The sequence below is a fragment of the Cherax quadricarinatus genome, chromosome 46 (assembly GCF_038502225.1).
Source record: "Cherax quadricarinatus isolate ZL_2023a chromosome 46, ASM3850222v1, whole genome shotgun sequence".
Lineage (NCBI taxonomy): Eukaryota > Metazoa > Arthropoda > Malacostraca > Decapoda > Parastacidae > Cherax > Cherax quadricarinatus.
Window position 1 is genome coordinate 29,348,779 of NC_091337.1, and position 19,473 is coordinate 29,368,251.

Genomic DNA, 19,473 nt, shown 5'->3' on the forward strand with positions numbered 1-19,473 from the left:
ACCTTCAGAGTGCAGTTATATGTAGAGAAACAAGTCTGGGGATGCTTAGACTAACCTCTGCTATAGCTCCAACTGCCGAGAGAATGACACTCGTCAAGCCACAGTTAGCCCTGTCGGAAGGCGCTGTGTCAGCCTCATGTCACAAGCTTCAGTGAGCAGCCTGCACAAAGATGATGTCACTTTGACTGCTAGCTCTCTCACTGCAGTGTGGTGATGTTACGACTCCCAGGTGCTTCGCCCAGTCGTCTCTGCCATGACTCACTCCACAACTCGCTCAACGCTCGCTGGCAGTGACAGCCCAGTGACAGTACCAGTCGAGAAGTGTCCTCCTGAGTCGTTTGCCAGAAGTCCTGCCCAGTTGCCGAGTTTTGTCGACGCCTCACTCGAGGGCACCAGCATGTCGTGCCCCAGGTTGAGTGAAACCTGCAGCGACTCCTATGATGTCTGCTTCACCATTCCAGAGGAGACCGTACCCTGTTATGTCACAGCTCAGCTGCAGCGATGTCTCCTGTGTTGCAGTATCTGTCCAGAAGCAGAAAGGCGTGCAGTGATGCCCTTCGGCGCTCACTGCCTATGACCACGATGTTTAGCACACACGTTTTTTTCTTCCCTCCCTGTAGGAAGTTTTTTTTTCCATATCCATATGTATATATATGTTTCTATTTTGTGTTCTGTGCCCTGTTCCTATGAGAGAGAGAGACCAAGTTTCTTTCATCACTAGTATTGTCGCGTCGGGACGACGCAAGGTAGGTGGCCGAGCGTATGTAGACAGCCTGTACTGTCTACATAGATAGCCCATGCTGTCTGCCAGCTTAGTTCATATTTCGAGCACTAAGATGCTGCCCTCTGTAGCAAGGCCTCTCGGTGGGCACGGCAGCCTGCCTGCCCTTACCTCGCTCTCACTCACACAGTGGCCTATCAGGAAGACACAAGGCCTACTCCTAGTTTCTCTCGTGGGATGGCCCTGCCCGGGCCATGGGCACAACACACAAGCCTGTGTACCCACCACGACTTAATAAAGTAAGAAGCCTCCGAAGAAGTTTATCATTTACTCCCCGCTACCAGAACACCAAATAATCCTTTTATACATACCTCTATAATCTATCAGTTAAAATTCCTAGACAAGTCTTCAATTACCCTCTCAATTGAATTGGCTAATGCAACCACTCCATCCCCAGAGAGATGAACTCCATCCCTTGCATACATATCACGTTTGCCAAAGAATAGGTCCCAGATATCAATGAATGGGATTGCAAGTTCCTTGCAGTACCTGTCTAGCCAGCAATTTGTACCAATTGCCATATACATCCATTCATTGCCCACTCCTTTTCTAGGAAAGATGCTACATGTGACTGGGATCCATCCCTTAGACATAACTACTTCTATGGCTGACCTGTACTTATCCAGCAGCTCCTCTCTCCTGCCCTTCCCAATGTCATTACCCTCAGCACTAAGACAGATAATGGGCTTGTTCCCATTACCTGCCATAATATTATCCAACCTGCTGACTATGTCACCAACACCAGCTCCAGAAAGACACACTCTCTGTCTGACCTTTCTGTCTCTGTTACAAAATGCACGGTCCATATATCTAACCTGAGAATCGCCTACTATTAAAATATTCTTTCCTTGATTAGCAGGGGAATCAGTGGTACCTTCAACCTCACTAACCACTTAAGTACACTCGTCTTGTAGAACAGATAATCGATTTCCTACCTTCACATCTTCTCTATTAACTCTCCTCATCTTCTTCCTGAACTGTGAACCACTTGCCACTATCACTGCTGGTGACCATTCCTTCCTTACCAGATAAATCCTTCTCACACTCGCTCCCAAACTCATCTATGCGAAGCTTGAGCCTCCTATTTTCCTCTGCTTAATTAAAGCTATGTACGGATCCTGCCTCCACTACATTGCTTCCCAAACTATTCCACTTCCTGACTACTCTGTAACTGAAGAAATACTTCCTAACATGTGTGTGTGTTTGTGTGTGCATGTGTGTGTGTGTGTGTGTGTGCACGTGTGTGTGTGCGTGCATGTGTGTGTGTGTGTGTGTGTGTGTGTGTGTGTGTGTGTGTGTGTGTACTCACCTAATTGTACTCACCAAACTGTGGTTGCAGGGGTCGAGACTCAGCTCCTGCCCCCGCCTCTTCACTGAGTGCTACTAGGTCCTCTCTCTCTCTGCTCCATGAGCTTTATCATACCTCATCTTAAAACTACATATGGTTCTTGCCTCCACTACGTCACTTGCCAGACTATTCCCCATTCTGACAACTCTACAACTTAAGCAATACTTCCACACATCCTTTTGGGTCATTCGAATCCTCAGCTTCAGATTGTGACCCCTTGTTTCTCTGCCCCATCTCTGGAACTTCCTGTCTCTATCCACCTTGTCAATTACTCGCACTATTTTCTATATCGCTATCATGTCTCCCCTAACCCTCCTGTCCTCCAGTGTCGTCAGGCCGATTTCCCTTAACCTTTCTTCGTAGGACATTCCCCTTAGCTTAGAAACTAGTTTTCTTGCAAACCTTTGCACTTTCTCTAATTTCTTGACGTGCTTGACCATGTGTGGGTTCCAAACTGGTGCTGTATACTCCAGTTTGGGCCTGATGTACACAGTGTACAGAATCATGAGTGATTCCTTGCTGAGGTATTGGAACGCTATTCTCAGGTTTTCCGGGCACCCATATGTGGCAGCAGTTATTTGGTTGATGTGTGCCTCAAGAGGTGTGCTCGGTATTATACTCTCCCCAAGATCCTTTTCCTTGAGTGAGGTTTGCAGTCTTCGGCCACCTAGCCTATACTCTGCAGTCTTCCAGCTGTTGGACCAGGCTTGCAGCCAGTCCAGGTCTGTTTGTAGTCGTGCCTGTTCCTCATTTGATTTAATTCTCCTGATTAACCTCACTTTATCTGCAAACAGGGACACCTCTGAGTCTATCCCTTCTGTTACGTCATTCACATATACCAAAAATAGCACTGGTCCTTGGATTGACCCCTGTGGAACCCCGCTTATCACAGGCGCCCACTCGGACACCTCATCAAGTACAACGACTCGTTGTTGCCTCCCTGCCAGGTATTGTCTGATCCATTGCAGTGCCCTTCCTGTTATTCGTGCCTGATCCTCTGTCTTTTGCACTAATCTCTTGTGAGAAACTGTGTGAAAGGCCTTGCAGTCCAAGAAAATGCAATCTACCCACCTTTCTCGTGTCTTACTTCCATTACCTTGTTATATAACTCCAGTAGGTTTGTGACACAGGATTTTATTTCCCTGAAACCTTGCTGGTTATAATATATAAGTTCATTTTTTTCTAGGTGTCCACCAGTCTTTTCCTGATAAGCTTCTCCTTGACTCTGCATACTATACATGTTAGTGCCACTGGTCTAGAGTTTAATGCTACCTGCGAGTCTCCTTTCTTGAAGAATGGGACCACGTTGGCAGTCTTCCACACCTCAGGTAGTTGCCCTGTTTCGATAGTGTTAAAAATTGTTATCAGTGGCACAGAAAGCCTCTGCTCCCTCTTTCAGGACCAAAGGTCCCACCGCCTTTGAGGTATCTAGTTCACTTAGCAGCCTCTTTACTTCCTCCACGGTTGTGCAGTCTGTTCAGCACTTGTTGGCATACATTCTGGTTCACTGGAGTCCAGTCTGTCTCCAGTGAAAATTCTTCATTAAATCTTGTGTTTTACTCTTCATATACGTCTTTGTTATTTGTTGTGATCTCCCTTCCTTCCTTCGTCAGCTTGATTACCCGGTCCTTAACTTGTTTTCCTCCTGATGCCGTAGAGCATCTTTGGGTGAGATTTAGCTTTTGATGCTATGTCATTCTCTTACTGCCGCTGGACCTCTCTCTATATCCATGCATATTCATTTCTCGCTTTTCAGCTAATCTCCTGATTTTTCTTCTATACTTTTCTATGCTCCAGTGTACTTAGTTTTGGCCTCTCTACGCCTTTCGGTGAACCAAAGCTCATTCCGGTCTTCCCATAGATTCTGTTGCCCTTGCTACAAACCTCACTTATGCCTCTTTGAATTTTGTGGTTATGAAATATACCTGAAGGGTATTCCTAGGGTCAACGCCCCAGTGGCTCGGTCCATGACCAGGCCACACGGTGGATCAGGGCCCAATCAACCAGGCTGTTACTGCTGGCTGCACGAAAACCAAAGTCCGAATCACAGCCCAACTGGTCAGGTACTGACTTTAGATGTCTGTCTAACTCCTATTTGAAGACAGCTAGGGGTCTATTGGTAATTCCCCTCATGTATGCTAGTAGGCAGTTGTAAGTCTTGGGGTTTGATTCTTATTGTATTCCTCCTATCGTACTCATGGTTCCCCTACTTGTCGTTGGAGAGATATTGCTTTCACAGAGAGTGATTTGTGTGTGCAGATTTGGATTAGTCCCTTAAGGATTTTCCAAGTGTACATGAATTTTTCTCGCCTGTATTCCAAGAACAGTATTTTAGATGCTTTATGGTACTTATATGTGCAGTGAAAGTTCTCTATAAATTTTCCAGGTGTGCAATTTCGCCTGCCTTGAAAGGGGTTGTTAGTGTACAACAATATTCCAGCCAAGAGAGAACAAGCAATTTGAACAGAATCACCATTGGCTTGGCATCCCCCGTCTCTAGTTTTGAAGGTTCTCTTCATCCATCCTATCATTTTCCTAGTAGATGTGGCAGATACATTGTGAGTTTTAAAAGTGAGATTCTCTGACATTACCACTCCCATGTTCTTCGCATTAGTTTTTAGCACTTTTGTACTGTTGAAATTTGTTTTATACTCTGAACCAGGCATTATTTCTTTGGATTTCCCATAACGAAGTAATTGAAATTTGTATTCATTGAACTTCATATTTTTTTTTCTGGCGCCCATTTAAAGACTTGGTTAATGTCAGCTTGGAGATTTGCAGTGTCCTCGATAGATGACACCCTCATGCAAATTCTGGTATCCAGCAGAGGACACGGTGCTGTGGCTTGCATCACTGTCTGTGTCAGATATGACATAAACATCTCTCTTACCCACTGTACTTCATGCAGGAAATGCTTCATACCTGTGTAGTCCCCTGTTACATAGTTTGGCATTATTCATCCTACTCGTGCTGCTTCCCTCTACAGTCTACACTTTTAGCTCTACTGTGTGTATGTATGTGTGCGAATGTACTCACCTGGTTGTGGCTGTAGGTGTCGATTCATAGCTCCTGACCCTGCTTCTTCACTGGCCGCTACTGGGTCACTCTCCCTGCACTATGAACTTTATCATACCTCTGCTTAAAGCTATAAATGGATCCTGCGTCCACTACATCGCTTCCCAAACTATTTCAGTTCCTGCTACCCTGAGACTGAAGAAATACTTCCTAACATCCCTGTGATTCATCTGAGTCTTCAACTTCCAACTGTGTCCCCTTGTTGCTGTGTATCCCATCTCTGGAACATTCTGTCTCTGTCCACCTTGTCAATTCCTCTCAGTATTTTATATGTTGTTATCATGTCCCCCCTTTCTCTCCTGTCCTCCAGTGTCGTCAGGTCGATTTCCTTTAACCTCTCATGTAGGACATACCCCATAACTCTGGGCCTAGTCTTGTTGCAAACCTTTGCAATTTATCTAATTTCTTTGTGCTTGGCTAGTTGTGGGTTCCAAACTGGTGCCGCATACTCCAATATGGGCTTAATGTACGCAGTGTACAGGGTCCTGAAAGATTCCTTATTAAGATGGTGGAATGCTGTTCTTAGGTTTGCTAGGCGCCCATATGCTGCAGCCGTTATTTGGTTGATGTGTGCCTCAGAAGATGTGCCTGGTGTTATACTCACCCCAAGATATTTTTCCTTGAGTGAGGGTTGTAGTCTCCGAATGAATTCTTCTCATCAATTTCACATTATCTGCAAACAGGGACACTTTGAAGTCTATTCCTTCCGCCATGTCGTTCACAAATACCAGAAACAGCACCGGACCTAGGACTGACCCCTGTGGAACCCCACTCGTCACAGGCACCCACTGTGACACCTCGCCACGTACCATGACTCGCTGCTGTCTTCCTGAAAGTTGTGTATGTGTGTGTGTGTGTAATCACCTAATTGTGGTTGCAGAGGTCGATTCACAGCTCCTGGCCTCCGTGTGTGTGGGCGTGCATGCATGTGCACTAGTTACCATATAGTGTGTGTGTGTGTGTGTGTACTCACCTATTTGTACTCACCTATTTGTGGTTGCAGGGGTCGAGTCCTAGCTCCTGGCCCCGCCTCTTCACCGGTTGCTACTAGGCCCTCTCTCTCCCCGCTCCATGAGCTTTATCAAACCTCGTCTTAAAACTGTGTATGGTTCCTGCCTCTACTACGTCATTTTCTAGGCTATTCCACTATCTCTCTGACTCATTTGTGTCTTCAACTTCCAATTGTGGCCTCTTGTTTCTGTGTCCCCTCCCTGGAACATCCTGTCTTTGTCCACCTTGTCTATTCCATGCAGTATTTTATATGTCGTTATCATGTCTCCCCTGACCCTCCTGTCCTCCAGTGTGGTCAGGCCGATTTCCCTTAATCTTTCCTCATAGGACATTCCCCTTAGCTCTGGAACTAACCTTGTCGCAAACCTTTGTACTTTCTCTAGTTTCTTGACGTGCTTTATCAAGTGCGGGTTCCAAACAGGTGCTGCATACTCCAGTATGGGCCTGACATACACGGTGTACAGTGTCTTGAATGATTCCTTACTAAGGTATCGGAATGCTGTTCTCAGGTTTGCCAGGCGCCCATATGCTGCAGCAGTTATCTGATTGATGTGTGCTTCCGGAGACATGCTCGGTGTTATACTCACCCCAAGATCTTTCTCCTTGAGTGAGGTTTGCAGTCTTTGGCCACCTAGCCTATACTCTGTCTGTGGTCTTCTGTGCCCCTCCCCCATCTTCATGTGTGTGTGTGTGTGTGTGTGTGTGTGTGTGTGTGTGTGTGTGTGTGTGTGTGTGTGTGTGTACTCTTCTATTTGTGGTTGCAGCTGTTGATTCATAGCTATTGGCTCTGTCTCTTCACTGATCACTACTTGGTCCACTCTCTCCCTGCTCCAAGAACTTTCTCGTACCTCTTTTTAAAGTTGCATATTGACTCTACCTCACTACATCACCCTTCAAATTGTTCTTCCTGACAATTCCATGACTGAAGATTTTTCAACTTAAATTTGTGACCCCTTGTTGTCTCTGCAACATTCTGTCCATACCCGTGTCAATTCCTCTCATTACTTTATATGTTGATATCATGTCCCCCCTCTCCTGTGCTCCAGTGTCGTCAGGTTGATTTCCTTTAACCTCTCCTTATAGGGTATACTTGTCTTGTTGCAAACCTTTACACTATCTCTAATTTTTTTATGCATTTGGCCAGGTGTAAATTCTGTGGTCTTGCGGAGAAATTTTCTCCAGGAGGGGGATACCAGCCCCCTTCAGCCCTTTTCAGCCCTGAGGGGCCCAGCCCTCTCAGAAGGATCTTGTTTACTTCTTATCACGTAATTAGAAACAGATGTTTAACCAGCGTGTAGCAGTCGTAGGTCATGTGACTTCTTTGCAACAGACCAGTGTTGCAACCAGTTTGAGTTAACAAGTGTAAGTAATCTCTGTACCACAACAGGGAAACTTCTACCTCACTTTAGACATATATGGGACATAATGAACTCTAAGTAATTGAGACATATCTCGAAATCAAACATTCTGCTTTGCTTCATGGTAGACGTTTGGCAAGCAGGGGAAATATACTCTCTCAGCTTTTCTTTTGTAGCTGGGGCAAGCGAGGTGCGACGAGGTGTGTTATAGCTCAGATGACTTTTAAACCTGCAAAGGGAGACATTAACGCCAGGATAACAAACAAAGAACACTGATCTGTGCATTTTTGTACATAAAAGTATCTCAATAGACACAGCAGAAACAGAGAAGTGATCAGCTTCTTTAGTGATAAGACTGTGAATGATAAACAATACTTGATGAACAGTGTGTAACAATGAGTGTTGCATTCCTGACAGAGTGTAGTGCGACATTCTTCAAGGAACACGTCTGCTTCAATCAAGACACCTATATCCGAGTCACATATGGGTCTGACACAGACACTCAGGTAGATCTAGTAATTAATGTTACTAGTTAGATCAGCTGCATAGCAGATAGCTAGTTCATTTTTCTCTAGATGTACCATACATTTGGTTATAGGTGGGATTTTTAGCCCAAGTATAGATTCCTTTCAGTATACAATTATTGAAATACTGACACATCACCCCTTAGGGGTAATTATAAGAACATAAGAACATAAGTACGAAGGAACACTGCAGAAGGCCTACTGGCCCATGCGAGGCAGGTCCAAGTCTCCTACCGGCTTAAGCCAATGCACCCAACCTAGTCAGGTCAGGTCACATTGACTTAAGGGAGGAACACGGCAACCGACCTGGTAGCACAAGCTATCAGGTCCAACTCACACCCACCCACATCCACTCATGTATTTATCCAACCTATTTTTAAAGCTACACAACGTTCTGGCCTCTATAACTGTACTCGGGAGTTTGTTCCACTCATCCACAACTCTATTACCAAACCAGTACTTTCCTATATCCTTCCTGAATCTGAATTTTTCCAACTTAAAACCATTGCTGCGAGTCCTGTCTAGGCTAGATATTTTCAGCACACTATTTACATCCCCTTTATTTATTCCTGTCTTCCATTTATACACCTCAATCATATCCCCCCTAATTCTACGCCCTTAGTCTATCCTCATAGGGAAGGTTTCTGATGCATGGGATCAACTTTGTCATCCTCCTTTGTACATTTTCCAGAGAATTTATATCCATTCTGTAATACGGTGACCAAAACTGTGCAGCATAATCTAAATGAGGCCTAACCAAGGATGTACAGAGTTGAAGAACAACCTGAGGACTCCTATTATTTGTGCTTCTTGATATGAAGCCAAAGATTCTATTAGCCTTATTGCGAACACTTATGCACTGTTGTCTTGGTTTCAGATTACTGCTAACCAGAACTCCTAAATCTTTTTCGCAATCCGTAATATTAAGATCTACATTATTTAGTTTATATGTGGCATGGTTATTGTCCTGTCCAACATTTAGAACTTTGCATTTGTCTATATTAAACTGCATCTGCCACTTCTCCGACCACTGCATCAGTCTATTCAAATCTTCCTGGAGTGCTCGAATGTCCTCGTCAGAATGAATTCGACGGCCTATTTTGGTGTCATCGGCAAACTTGCCGATGTCGCTCTTTATGCCCTCATCAATGTCGTTTATGTAGATTGTGAACAGCAGGGGGCCCAACACTGACCCCTGTGGAACACCGCTCGTGACGCTTCCCCACTCTGATTTCTCCCCATTTATGCAAACTCTCTGCTGCCTATTTGTCAACCATGCCTCTATCCAGGAAAAAATTTCTCCTATTCCATGTGCCTTAATTTTCCTCAATAGTCTCTGATGTGGGACCCTGTCAAAAGCCTTACTGAAGTCCATATACACAATATCATATTCATTACCATGATCTACCTCCTCAAATACCTTAGTGAAAAAAGTTAATAAATTCGTAAGGCAGGAACGCCCCTTTGTAAAACCATGCTGAGATTCGTTGATTAATTTATGCTTTTCAAGTTGGCTACGAACTGCCTCGGCAATTATTGATTCCATAAATTTTCCCACTATGGAGGTTAGGCTTATTGGTCTATAGTTCGAAGCTAAGGACCTGTCACCTGTTTTGAAAATAGGTATCACATTTGCCATTTTCCACTTATCTGGCACCATGCCAGTTTGTAGTGATATGTTGAAAAGATTAGCCAAAGGTTTGCTAAGCTCCTCTTTACATTCCTTTAGAACCCTTGCATACAGTTCATCAGGGCCTGGGGATTTGTTAGGTTTTAATTTATCTATTTACCTAAGGACCATGTCACTTGTGACCCTAATCGTGCACAGTTTATTATCGTCCTGTTCTACATAATTTATCATTACTGGAATATCGCTGGTATCCTCCTGTGTAAAAACTGAGAGGAAGTATGTGTTAAAAATTCTACACATTTCCTTATCACTGTCAGTGAGCTCACCCGAGGAACTTTTGAGTGGGCCTATCTTGTCCCTGATCTTACTTCTGTATACCTGAAAGAATCCTTTTGGGTTAGTCTTCGATTCTCCTGCAACTTTAACCTCATAATCTCTTTTTGCGTTTCTAATTCCCTTTTTTATTTCTCTCTTTAACTGAGTATATCGATTTCTTAATTGCCCCTCTCCTCTTTTGATTTGCCTATATATGCCTCTCTTTTGACCAATCAGATATTTTAATCTATTGTTCATCCATTTAGGATCATTTTTGTTTGATCTGATTTCCCTATTTGGAACATAATTTGACTGAGCAGCTAGAACTATGCCCTGGAAAGCATCATATCGGCAACCATCACCGCCTACCTGACCCTTTGTCAGGTCATTCCAGTTCAGCCCACCTAAGTAATTTTTCAGTCCTATGAAATCAGCCAAGCGAAAGTCAGGGACGGAGACTTGATTGCCATTATTAGGGGAATTCCATGATATATTAAAACTGAGTGATTTGTGATCACTTTCCCCAAGCTCATCATTAACCTCAAGATTATTAATTAGTGTTTCCCTACTGGCAAGAACCAAGTCAAGGAGGTTATTTCCTCTAGTTGGCTCTGTCACAAACTGTTTTAAAAAACAATCCTGGATCGTATCAAGAAAGTCACCTGACTCTAAATTTCCTGTCAAATTGCTCCAGTCAATCTGTCTATAGTTGAAATCTCCCATTAGCACAACATTTTCGTATGTAGATGCCTTACGAATTTCGTCCCATAGAAGTTTACTGCACTCCCTTTCAAGATTTGGGGCCCTGTAAATCACACCCAAAATTAGTTTTTCTCGGCCCTCGAGAAGCTGTAACCAAACAGATTCAGTGGCTGACGCTTCTACTTTTATATCTTGTCTAACACAACAATTTAAATTGTCTCTGACATACATCGCTACTCCACCACCCTTCCTCTTGACCCTGTCAGTGTTGAATAATTTATAGCCTTGTAGGTGACATTCAGAGGGCATCTCTCTATCTTTCACATTGAGCCAGGTCTCTGTTATAGCAATAATATCTATGTTTCCTGCACTTGCAATTAATCTTAGCTCATCTATCTTATTTCTTACACTCCTGCTATTAGTATAGTAAACCTTAAGGGAACTAGTTCCTTGCTGTCCTCTGCTGTTCCCCTTTGTTTGCTGACCTGATCTATTGTCTTTATTTATAACTTCATGCTGAATGCCTTTTATACATTTACTGATTCCAACCCTAGTGTTGCAACCTGCTTGTTTCCCACACACACCCATACCTCTATCTTCTATCAGTTTAAAATAATAGGCATTTCACCAATGACCTTCTCAATTGAGTTTGCAAGTGCTACCACCCCAGCCCCAGAGAGATGTACCCCATCCCTTGCATACATATCATGTTTGCCATAAAAGTTGTTCCAGTTGTCAATGAATGGGATTGCAAGTTCCTTGCAGTATCTGTCTAGCCAGCAATTTACACCAATTGCCCTAGACAACCATTCATTTCCTACTCCCCTTCTAGGCAAGATGCTACATATGATTGGGACCCCTCCCTTAGACTTAATGAAATCTATAGCTGACCTGTACTTACCTAGCAGCCCTTCTCTCCTACCCTTCCCAATATCATTTCCACCAGCACTGAGACAAATAATGGGCTTGTTCCCATTACCTGACATGATATTATCCAGCCTGTTAACTATGTCCCCAACACCAGCTCCAGGGAAGCACACACTATCTCTCATCTTCTTATTCCTATTACAAAAAGCACGGTCAATACATCTTACCTGAGAGTCACCAACCACAAGAATGCACTTACCTCTGTTAGCAGGGGCAGTAGTACCCTTACCTTCACTGGCCACTGAAGTACATTCATCCTGAAGAACAGAGAAGCGATTTCCTACTCTTAACTTTCCTTATTCTGATTCTCCTCCCATTACTGGTTACCACTCGCCACTTGTAGCAGGTGCTGGACTGCACCTCACTGCTGGTAGCCGTTGCTACCTCCCCACCTACAGCCTCCTCACAGCGAGAGACAGACTGCACCTCACTGCTAGAAGCCTCGTTCCCCACAACTCCAGCCACCTCACACTCTCTCTCAGACCCATTGAGGTGGACCTTCAGCCTCCTAATCTCCTCCTGGAGAAGCAAGACCTCCTCCTTCAACTCTCCAACCTCAATTTTTAAAACACTGCAGAAGCAAGCCATGCTTTGTAACCGTCCACGCTAATCCCCAAAGCAGCTAAGGGTCTGTGACCTCACGTGACGACTGACCACTGAACACTTATACTTGTACAACATTTTCTTCACACAGCCCTTAGGAAGTGCATACAACAGCTTCTCAAGACATCGCCTACAAGGATGGCTGTGTAGGTGAGAGCTGTCTTTCAAAAGATAAGTCCCATTACAGTCCATTATTTACTCTTTGACTTAGCTTGTAGCATTTCCCTAATAAAATCCGTAACTGGTGCTGCATACTTCAATATGGGCCTGACATACATGGTGATAGGCATATATGGGTTATTAAAAACTGCCCTCTTGTGCTTGCATTTTCCTCTATTTGCTTGGCCTGTTCCTTGTCTAGAGACTTGATTTATATCCATAGATATGTTGATACACTGGGTTGACAGGAAGTTTAAGTTTACAGCATATAGGAATTCCACTAATGGGTGCTCATACATCCACTATTGTTCCAACCATGAGGCAAGATAAAAGGAGTGTCTTTCTCACCAAGTTTCTGAAAGTTTACCGAGTATGTAGCCCAGATTTTCTCAGTGAAGAAATTAGGAAAATATCTGATACTTCCACGAAGCTGCGGTACCCTAAGGAGTTCATGGAATGAGCGTTGCTGGCAGGTAAAAAAACTTATCATAAGATTGAACCAAGGGTAAGACGTCAGATTAAGATGAAGTTGGCTCTCCCATACAATGAAAATTTATCTGTCCTGCTGAATACTCCTAAAATATTTAACATACAAGTAGTTTTTAAGAATTCATGTACTGTTAAAAAAATGTATTGGTAGTGTGTTCTGAATTGGTCGTAATTGGTGCAACTTATATGGGACAGACTGGCAAACCTCTAGATGTTAGGATATCACAATACAAATAAATGCAATGCCCAGGAATCAAATGTGATTTTTAGCCACCTTAGAGACTGTAAAAACCCAACAAACTGGCTGGAAGCCAGAGTCACTGTTCTTTGTTCCACTTGGCGTGAAAGGAATATTGTAGAATCAGCAATTATATAGCATGATAAATGCTCATAGTGATAAATGCTCATATGATAATAGTGGTGGCTTATTCAAATTATACTCATTAATAGTAGAGGCTATTGTGCATAGCCTAAAACTGGACTCCTATATGAACGCCATGGAATGTCTTAAGTGTTGTAGTGCCACACCAAGGAATTAGGGCCTGGTTTTGATGGTTAGACCTGTGTCTGCCTCAGAATCTTGTGGGATAGATAAACCATGGTCGCCTGCCTTTTGGATAAGCTACAGATGTCTCCCCTTTAAATGATTCGGCTGTGGACACATTTTCTAGATGAAAAAATTCCCAAGACAGTTACCAGATATACAGCATACCGAAGTATGATCGAATCTTTGACAATTGTCATGTCACTATCGTTAAGGTTGTCAGGTTTTTACTACAATATCAGTGCTTGTGGGCTAGCTGTCTTCTAATGCTTTAATATTCATTCTTTCTGGCATGGTGCACTAAGCACTGGGGATTGGTATGCCTATCACCTCCACCCTCATTCATATTTACTTGGAATTCCTCCTTTTTCTGCAACATTGCAAACTTTATATTCCAATGAAGGAACTATTGTATACAATTTCAGGAACAAATTCGAAAAATTCATGTACTAGTCTTAACAAAGCTTTTTAGAATTTATTAAACTGTAGAGTAAAATGTTAAAAATCTTATAATAAACTGCATTCTTTTTAACCACACACTATAAGATTGGTTATTGTCCAATAACAGTTTGATCATTAGTTATTAACCTGTTTACTATGTTAAAAAGAGGGCGATCTGCTCACCTGATCCATACAGCCGCGGAAGTCATCCAGCAGACCTAAGAAGACTTCATTGAAGTCCCCCATTCCACCCAGGAAGACCCCATAGTGGATGTTGAGCTCATGGAATCTCCCAGGCAGCGTGATTCTGCAGGCATGGAACACAAACACTCGTTACTGTAAACCAAGAGGAGCGATGGTTGCTGGTGGTATAACAGAGTGGTGGTGGGTGGTTGTGATGTATAGTAGTAGTGATAGTGGAGGTGTTGGTGATGATAGTAAAGTAGAGAGAGGCCGCAGTGGAAAACTTGGATGGTTGTATTAGCTGGGATGACACTGGTTAGAGTAGGAACAGTGTAATCGTGATACATGGTGACGTGGTTAAGCTGCAATAAATTCACTGGTTCTTCTACCACCACAACCCGACCAGAGGCCAAGCTTCTCTGATAACTGCTTGGTGAACTAGCCTGCTTGTCCTTTGGGCCTCGGACCCACATTATCACAACCCAGTATATCCGTTGAAATTCGTGGAGTCCCTAAAATACCCACCATGACTTATTTACATTGCATGTCTAGGTTTGTACAGTACCCTTAATCTTCTTGACAGGACCACTAGGAGAACCTTAAAACCTTAAATCAGTCATACTATTGTGATGGAATTAGGCCTTAGGAAAAATTTAGAGAGGCTTGGATCATTATTAAATAATATTAGGATCATTAAAGTAGTCTAAAATATTAACATTAGGGCGTAATATTAGGAAATGAGATTTAAAGTAATAGTGTAGCTGGCAGCTCACCAGGGTGCAAAGGTTAGAGGAGCACGTGTGCTCCTTCTTCTGGTGTTAGTGAGTGAGGTGAGAAGTCAGGCAGAGAAAGCTAGAGGATTGGTTGCATCAACATCAGGATCTCATCTCAGTGTTACGAAATATCACCTGGCAGCCAGAGAAACAACGGTTGAGGCAGTTCCATAGGACAGAAGCTCATTTGCCTCTATGCCAGGCAATGGATTATTATCTTAGTCAACTCAATTAATTAGCCACTGATGTTATTGATGGGGAAAGCTGGTATAATTAAGTACATGAGTAATAAGAGGGAAAAGGCCAAATCCTAAGGTAGATAATAACAGTATTATGCAGGGTATTGTAGAAAACGTGTATAAAAAATGTTTCACATATGCCAGTTTATGGGTTTTGTTCTGAAACCTGACACGTTTTAGTCCTGAAGAGTTGCCGGGACAGGACAGGAGCAGAAGAGGTGTGTATGTCGTAGTACTGGAAGAGCCGCAGCTGGAGCAAGACGTCATAAGACGCAAGTTGGGGGGCTGATTTTGGGTAAGTTCTTATAATAATGTTTTGCCTGCAGGCTAAGAGGCCAAGTAGAAGGAGGGGGTGCCAGAACCCCACTGTTTATATGTGTGTTAGCTCATACCACTGTGCTAGTGAGTTAGTGTAATATGTAGAGATTAGGTTGTATATGTATATTTACTATTAACATAGTTATTTTTTTTTACATTTAGTTTTTTGTCCTTCCTTGTAATAAATATAAGTATTGACCATTTAATTAACACTTTTTTGTGAAGGAACAAACTTGGCCCCAGATTGGTTTATAGTCTTCAATTTTTAAATGCCCCTAGACAGGTTTTTAACCCCTAGGTGCCAGCATTTATTTTTATGTAACGTAATAAGTGCGTTACAAGCAGTGCTTACTAAGTGAATTAACTCCTGTGAACCTGAGTTATGGTGGCTCCACTCTCACTTTGCATATGGCCATTCAGTAGAACGTCTCAAAGAGTCAAGCTAACCTGGATACTCTCCACGGATATTTTCCAACTAGGGACACTCCACATCAAGTCTGTTCCACTTTTGTGGGCTTCAAACATTCGTGAATTCCGAGCCGCCCAATCATATTTAAAATATGTCATTACATATGTTAGGAATTGTGGCAGAGGCAGAGTTTGTCTGGAGATAGGACAAGATAGTCCTTCAATATTACACTAATATAAACTCTATGGCTTATTTATCTCTCACAATTCGTCTAACATGACATAATAAACAATATTAATAACATAGAAACATGATATATACTCTATAATGAATAAAATATGTTGTTGAGAAATGGTTTACCAGCTAAGGCTAGATTAAATATAGGGAGTACTTAGCTGGTAAGACAGCTCATCATCCACACAGCCGCCCCTGCAGACAAGGTCTTGAGAAGCTGTCATATCCACTTCTTAATGGGCTGAAAAAGATTATAGTATGTTAATAAATTACCCCTAGGGGGTGTTATGTCAGCATATTTCATTCACTGATGGCTGACGTACATACTTGTGTGGACTCAAAAGTCCGCTTTTCACCGAGGTTTATGATAAGTGACTAACTCGTAACTTAGACTCAACTGCGCAGTCAATAGTAATACATCACGAGTTAGAACACTTACCTGGGTATATGTATCAGACCTGTAGTTATGCCTGGATATCCGATGAGTTGATTGAAGAATAGTGTTCTTTGAAGAATGTCGCACTACACTCTGTTGGATCGCAACACTTGTTGTTACAAGTGTTCATCAATAATTGTTCACACCATAATGTCACTAAAGAAGCTGATCACACTTCTCTGTAAGTGTTTATCGTGTTTGTGAGACACTTTGTTCACGCTAATGCATGGATCAGTGTTCTTTGTTGGTTATCCTGGCATCAGTGTGACTCTCAGGAGAGTCAAAAGTAATCTGACCTCACAGCGTCCTATGCCGCTACAATGCCCTTCGAACATAAAGGAAAAGCTGACCTAGTACTGTGAACATTAAAATTGTATAAAATACCGACAGGTTGTTAGGTAAGACACATATGCAACATTTAGGTATCTTTATTTCGAAACGTTTCGGCTACACAGTAGGCTTCTTCAGTCGAGTACAGAAAAGTTGATAGAAGCAGAAGATACTTCAAGCATCTTATGCTTCTATCAACTTTTCTGTACTCTACTAAAGAAGCCTACTGTGTAGGCGAAACGTTTCGAAATAAAGATACCTAAATGTTGCATATGTGTCTTACCTAACTGACCTAGTACTTTTTGCTTCCTTGCCAAATTTCCTCCATGAAGCAAAGCAGAATGCTTGATTCTTGCTGTCTTAAGCATAGACAACACTGTACACTATCTTTACCATGGTAATAAAATGGGAGCAGGATTTTCCTTAATTGTCTTGCTAGGGTAAGAGATGGACTGACTTTTTTTAAACTACACTTTGCAACACTGGACTTTGCAATGAGCGCCGGTCGCTTGACCATGTCGCATACTCATACTGCATCTGGGATCAATTACTTGCTGTAGCAGTAAACAAGATGCTTGCTCCTTTTGAGAGGGCTGGGCCCCTCAAGGCTGAAAGGGGCTGAAGGGGGTGAAGGGGGCTGATACCCCCTCCTGGAGAAAATTTCTCCACACTGGGGGGCGGCAGAGGTTCACCGCAGGTAAACTATTCATCACTTAACATTAATTTGATTTTCTCACTCGCCACCACTGCTGCTTGTCTTTTCTGAACATCTTTAGTCTGTGTGGTTTCTGGAGAATCACTAATTTTATTTTCAACACTGTGTAATTCTATTTATTGTCCACTTATTCACTACACCTTTGATTAAAACATCAACTGTCCTGATAATTCCATTTGCATAAGGATATATGGTCAAAATTTTTCCAAGAGGCCATTGGGACCTTGGACCATCATTGTCAATAATCGCTATGTCACCAGTTTTTAAGGACTTTTGATTTTCAGGAACACCAGTTCCATAGAAGTGTTCTCTCAATTAGGTGAGATAGCCTTCTAGCCAAATTTTCTCCCAACGTTCAATCACTTCATTAAGGTGTTTGAATTTATGTCTGAGTTGCTCAGGTTCGAAATAAGTAGGATCCTCTATGATTTCTTTATCATTCATGGGAGGAACAGGCTCGAGCCTTCTTCCATGGAGTAAATGAGATGGACTTAACACTTCTAAATTGTCCAGATCATCAGTAACATAAGTTAGAGGTCTGTTGTTGACTCTATTCTCTATTTCAGTCACGAATATACGGAATTCTTCAATGCCGATCATTCTTTCATAAAATCCGCTGTGCCATGGAGATTTAAGAGGAATTTATCTCCAACGACAACTGCGTTGATTCAGCATCTGTTGTACTTCTGGTTGATCAAAGATCTGGCTTATATAAGCAGCACCAGCAACAAAGTTCGTTGCATTATCTGAAATCATCAGTCTGGGACATGCCCTTCTGGCTGCAAACCTTCTGAATAATTTGATAAAGGTTTCAGCAGACATGTCAGTGGCTACTTCTAGATGTACTGCTCTAGTCGTAGCACAAGTGAACAAACAGATGTACACCTTGATGGGAACTTTGTCAACTGTTTTGGTTAAAATTATTGGTCCACTGTAATCTACACCTGTCACCTCAAATTGAGTGATATGACAAACTCTTTCAGAGGGATATGGAGGTGGACCTGGATACTGACATACTCGACAAGTAATACAGTCCTTTATTTGTTTTTTCACACTTTGTCGACCTTGAGGTATCCAGTAGGATTGCCGTATATGACAAAGTGTGTCAGCTACCCCACTATGTAACACGTTACTGTTGGCGTTTTGCACCTCAGTTTATTTAGCCAATGATTCTTGGGGCACAATATTAGATGTATGGCTTCTTTAGGTAGTGAAGAATTATGAATTCTTCCTCGACATCTTATAATCTTTTCTGAGTCGAGATAAAGTCCTAAAGAATTAATCATTACAGGTTTCTTTGGGGATTTACTTTGTGTTTCCAGAAATTTATATTCTGTAGAGAAAACATCTTTCTGTATTAGTTTCACCCAGTATTTAATGGGTTCAGGACATTCATAATCAGGTTTTATTCCTTTAATGAATTTAAAGACAAGAGCTGTAACTCTTAAGAGTTTACCCAAAGATGAGTATTTAGATCCATCAATGACTATTTCTGTCGTGTCTGCAGTATTTACACAACATATTTCTGCCAGTTCGGTCCGTGGAGCTATAATTTATTATCCACAAATTTCTTGAGTGGGACACCACGTGACAACATGTCAGCTGGATTCTCTTGGGTAGAGACGTGGAGAAAGAGATAATCTCTCTGCATCTCTTTTATTTCTGTTACTCTGTTCTGTACATAGACCAACTTACTCTTATTATTTCTTAACCACTGGAGAACTGCCTCATTATCACTCCAGATCACGGTTTTTTCAACAGTGAGATGATCAAGTACTTTGTTGAGATAGACAGCTAGTTTTGTACCTACATAGAGTGCTGTCAGTTCCAATTGTGGTACTGTTCTGACCTTCAAGGGTGCTACCCTGGCCTTTGAAGTAATTAGTGTACTTCCTTCAGCATTACTCATGTAAGCTACAGCGCCATAAC

At 42.4% G+C, this 19,473-nt stretch overlaps 1 protein-coding gene across 1 annotated transcript in view; it reads right to left on the reverse strand.

The window, feature by feature from the left end:
* LOC128696630 (chondroitin sulfate proteoglycan 4) overlaps positions 1-19,473 on the reverse strand; it is an 873,169-nt gene that overhangs the window by 293,371 nt on the left and 560,325 nt on the right. The window contains exon 4 of the mRNA XM_053787941.2: positions 14,091-14,214. Within this exon, the coding sequence (XP_053643916.2) occupies positions 14,091-14,214 (124 nt within the window). The remainder of the gene's footprint in view (positions 1-14,090; positions 14,215-19,473) is intronic.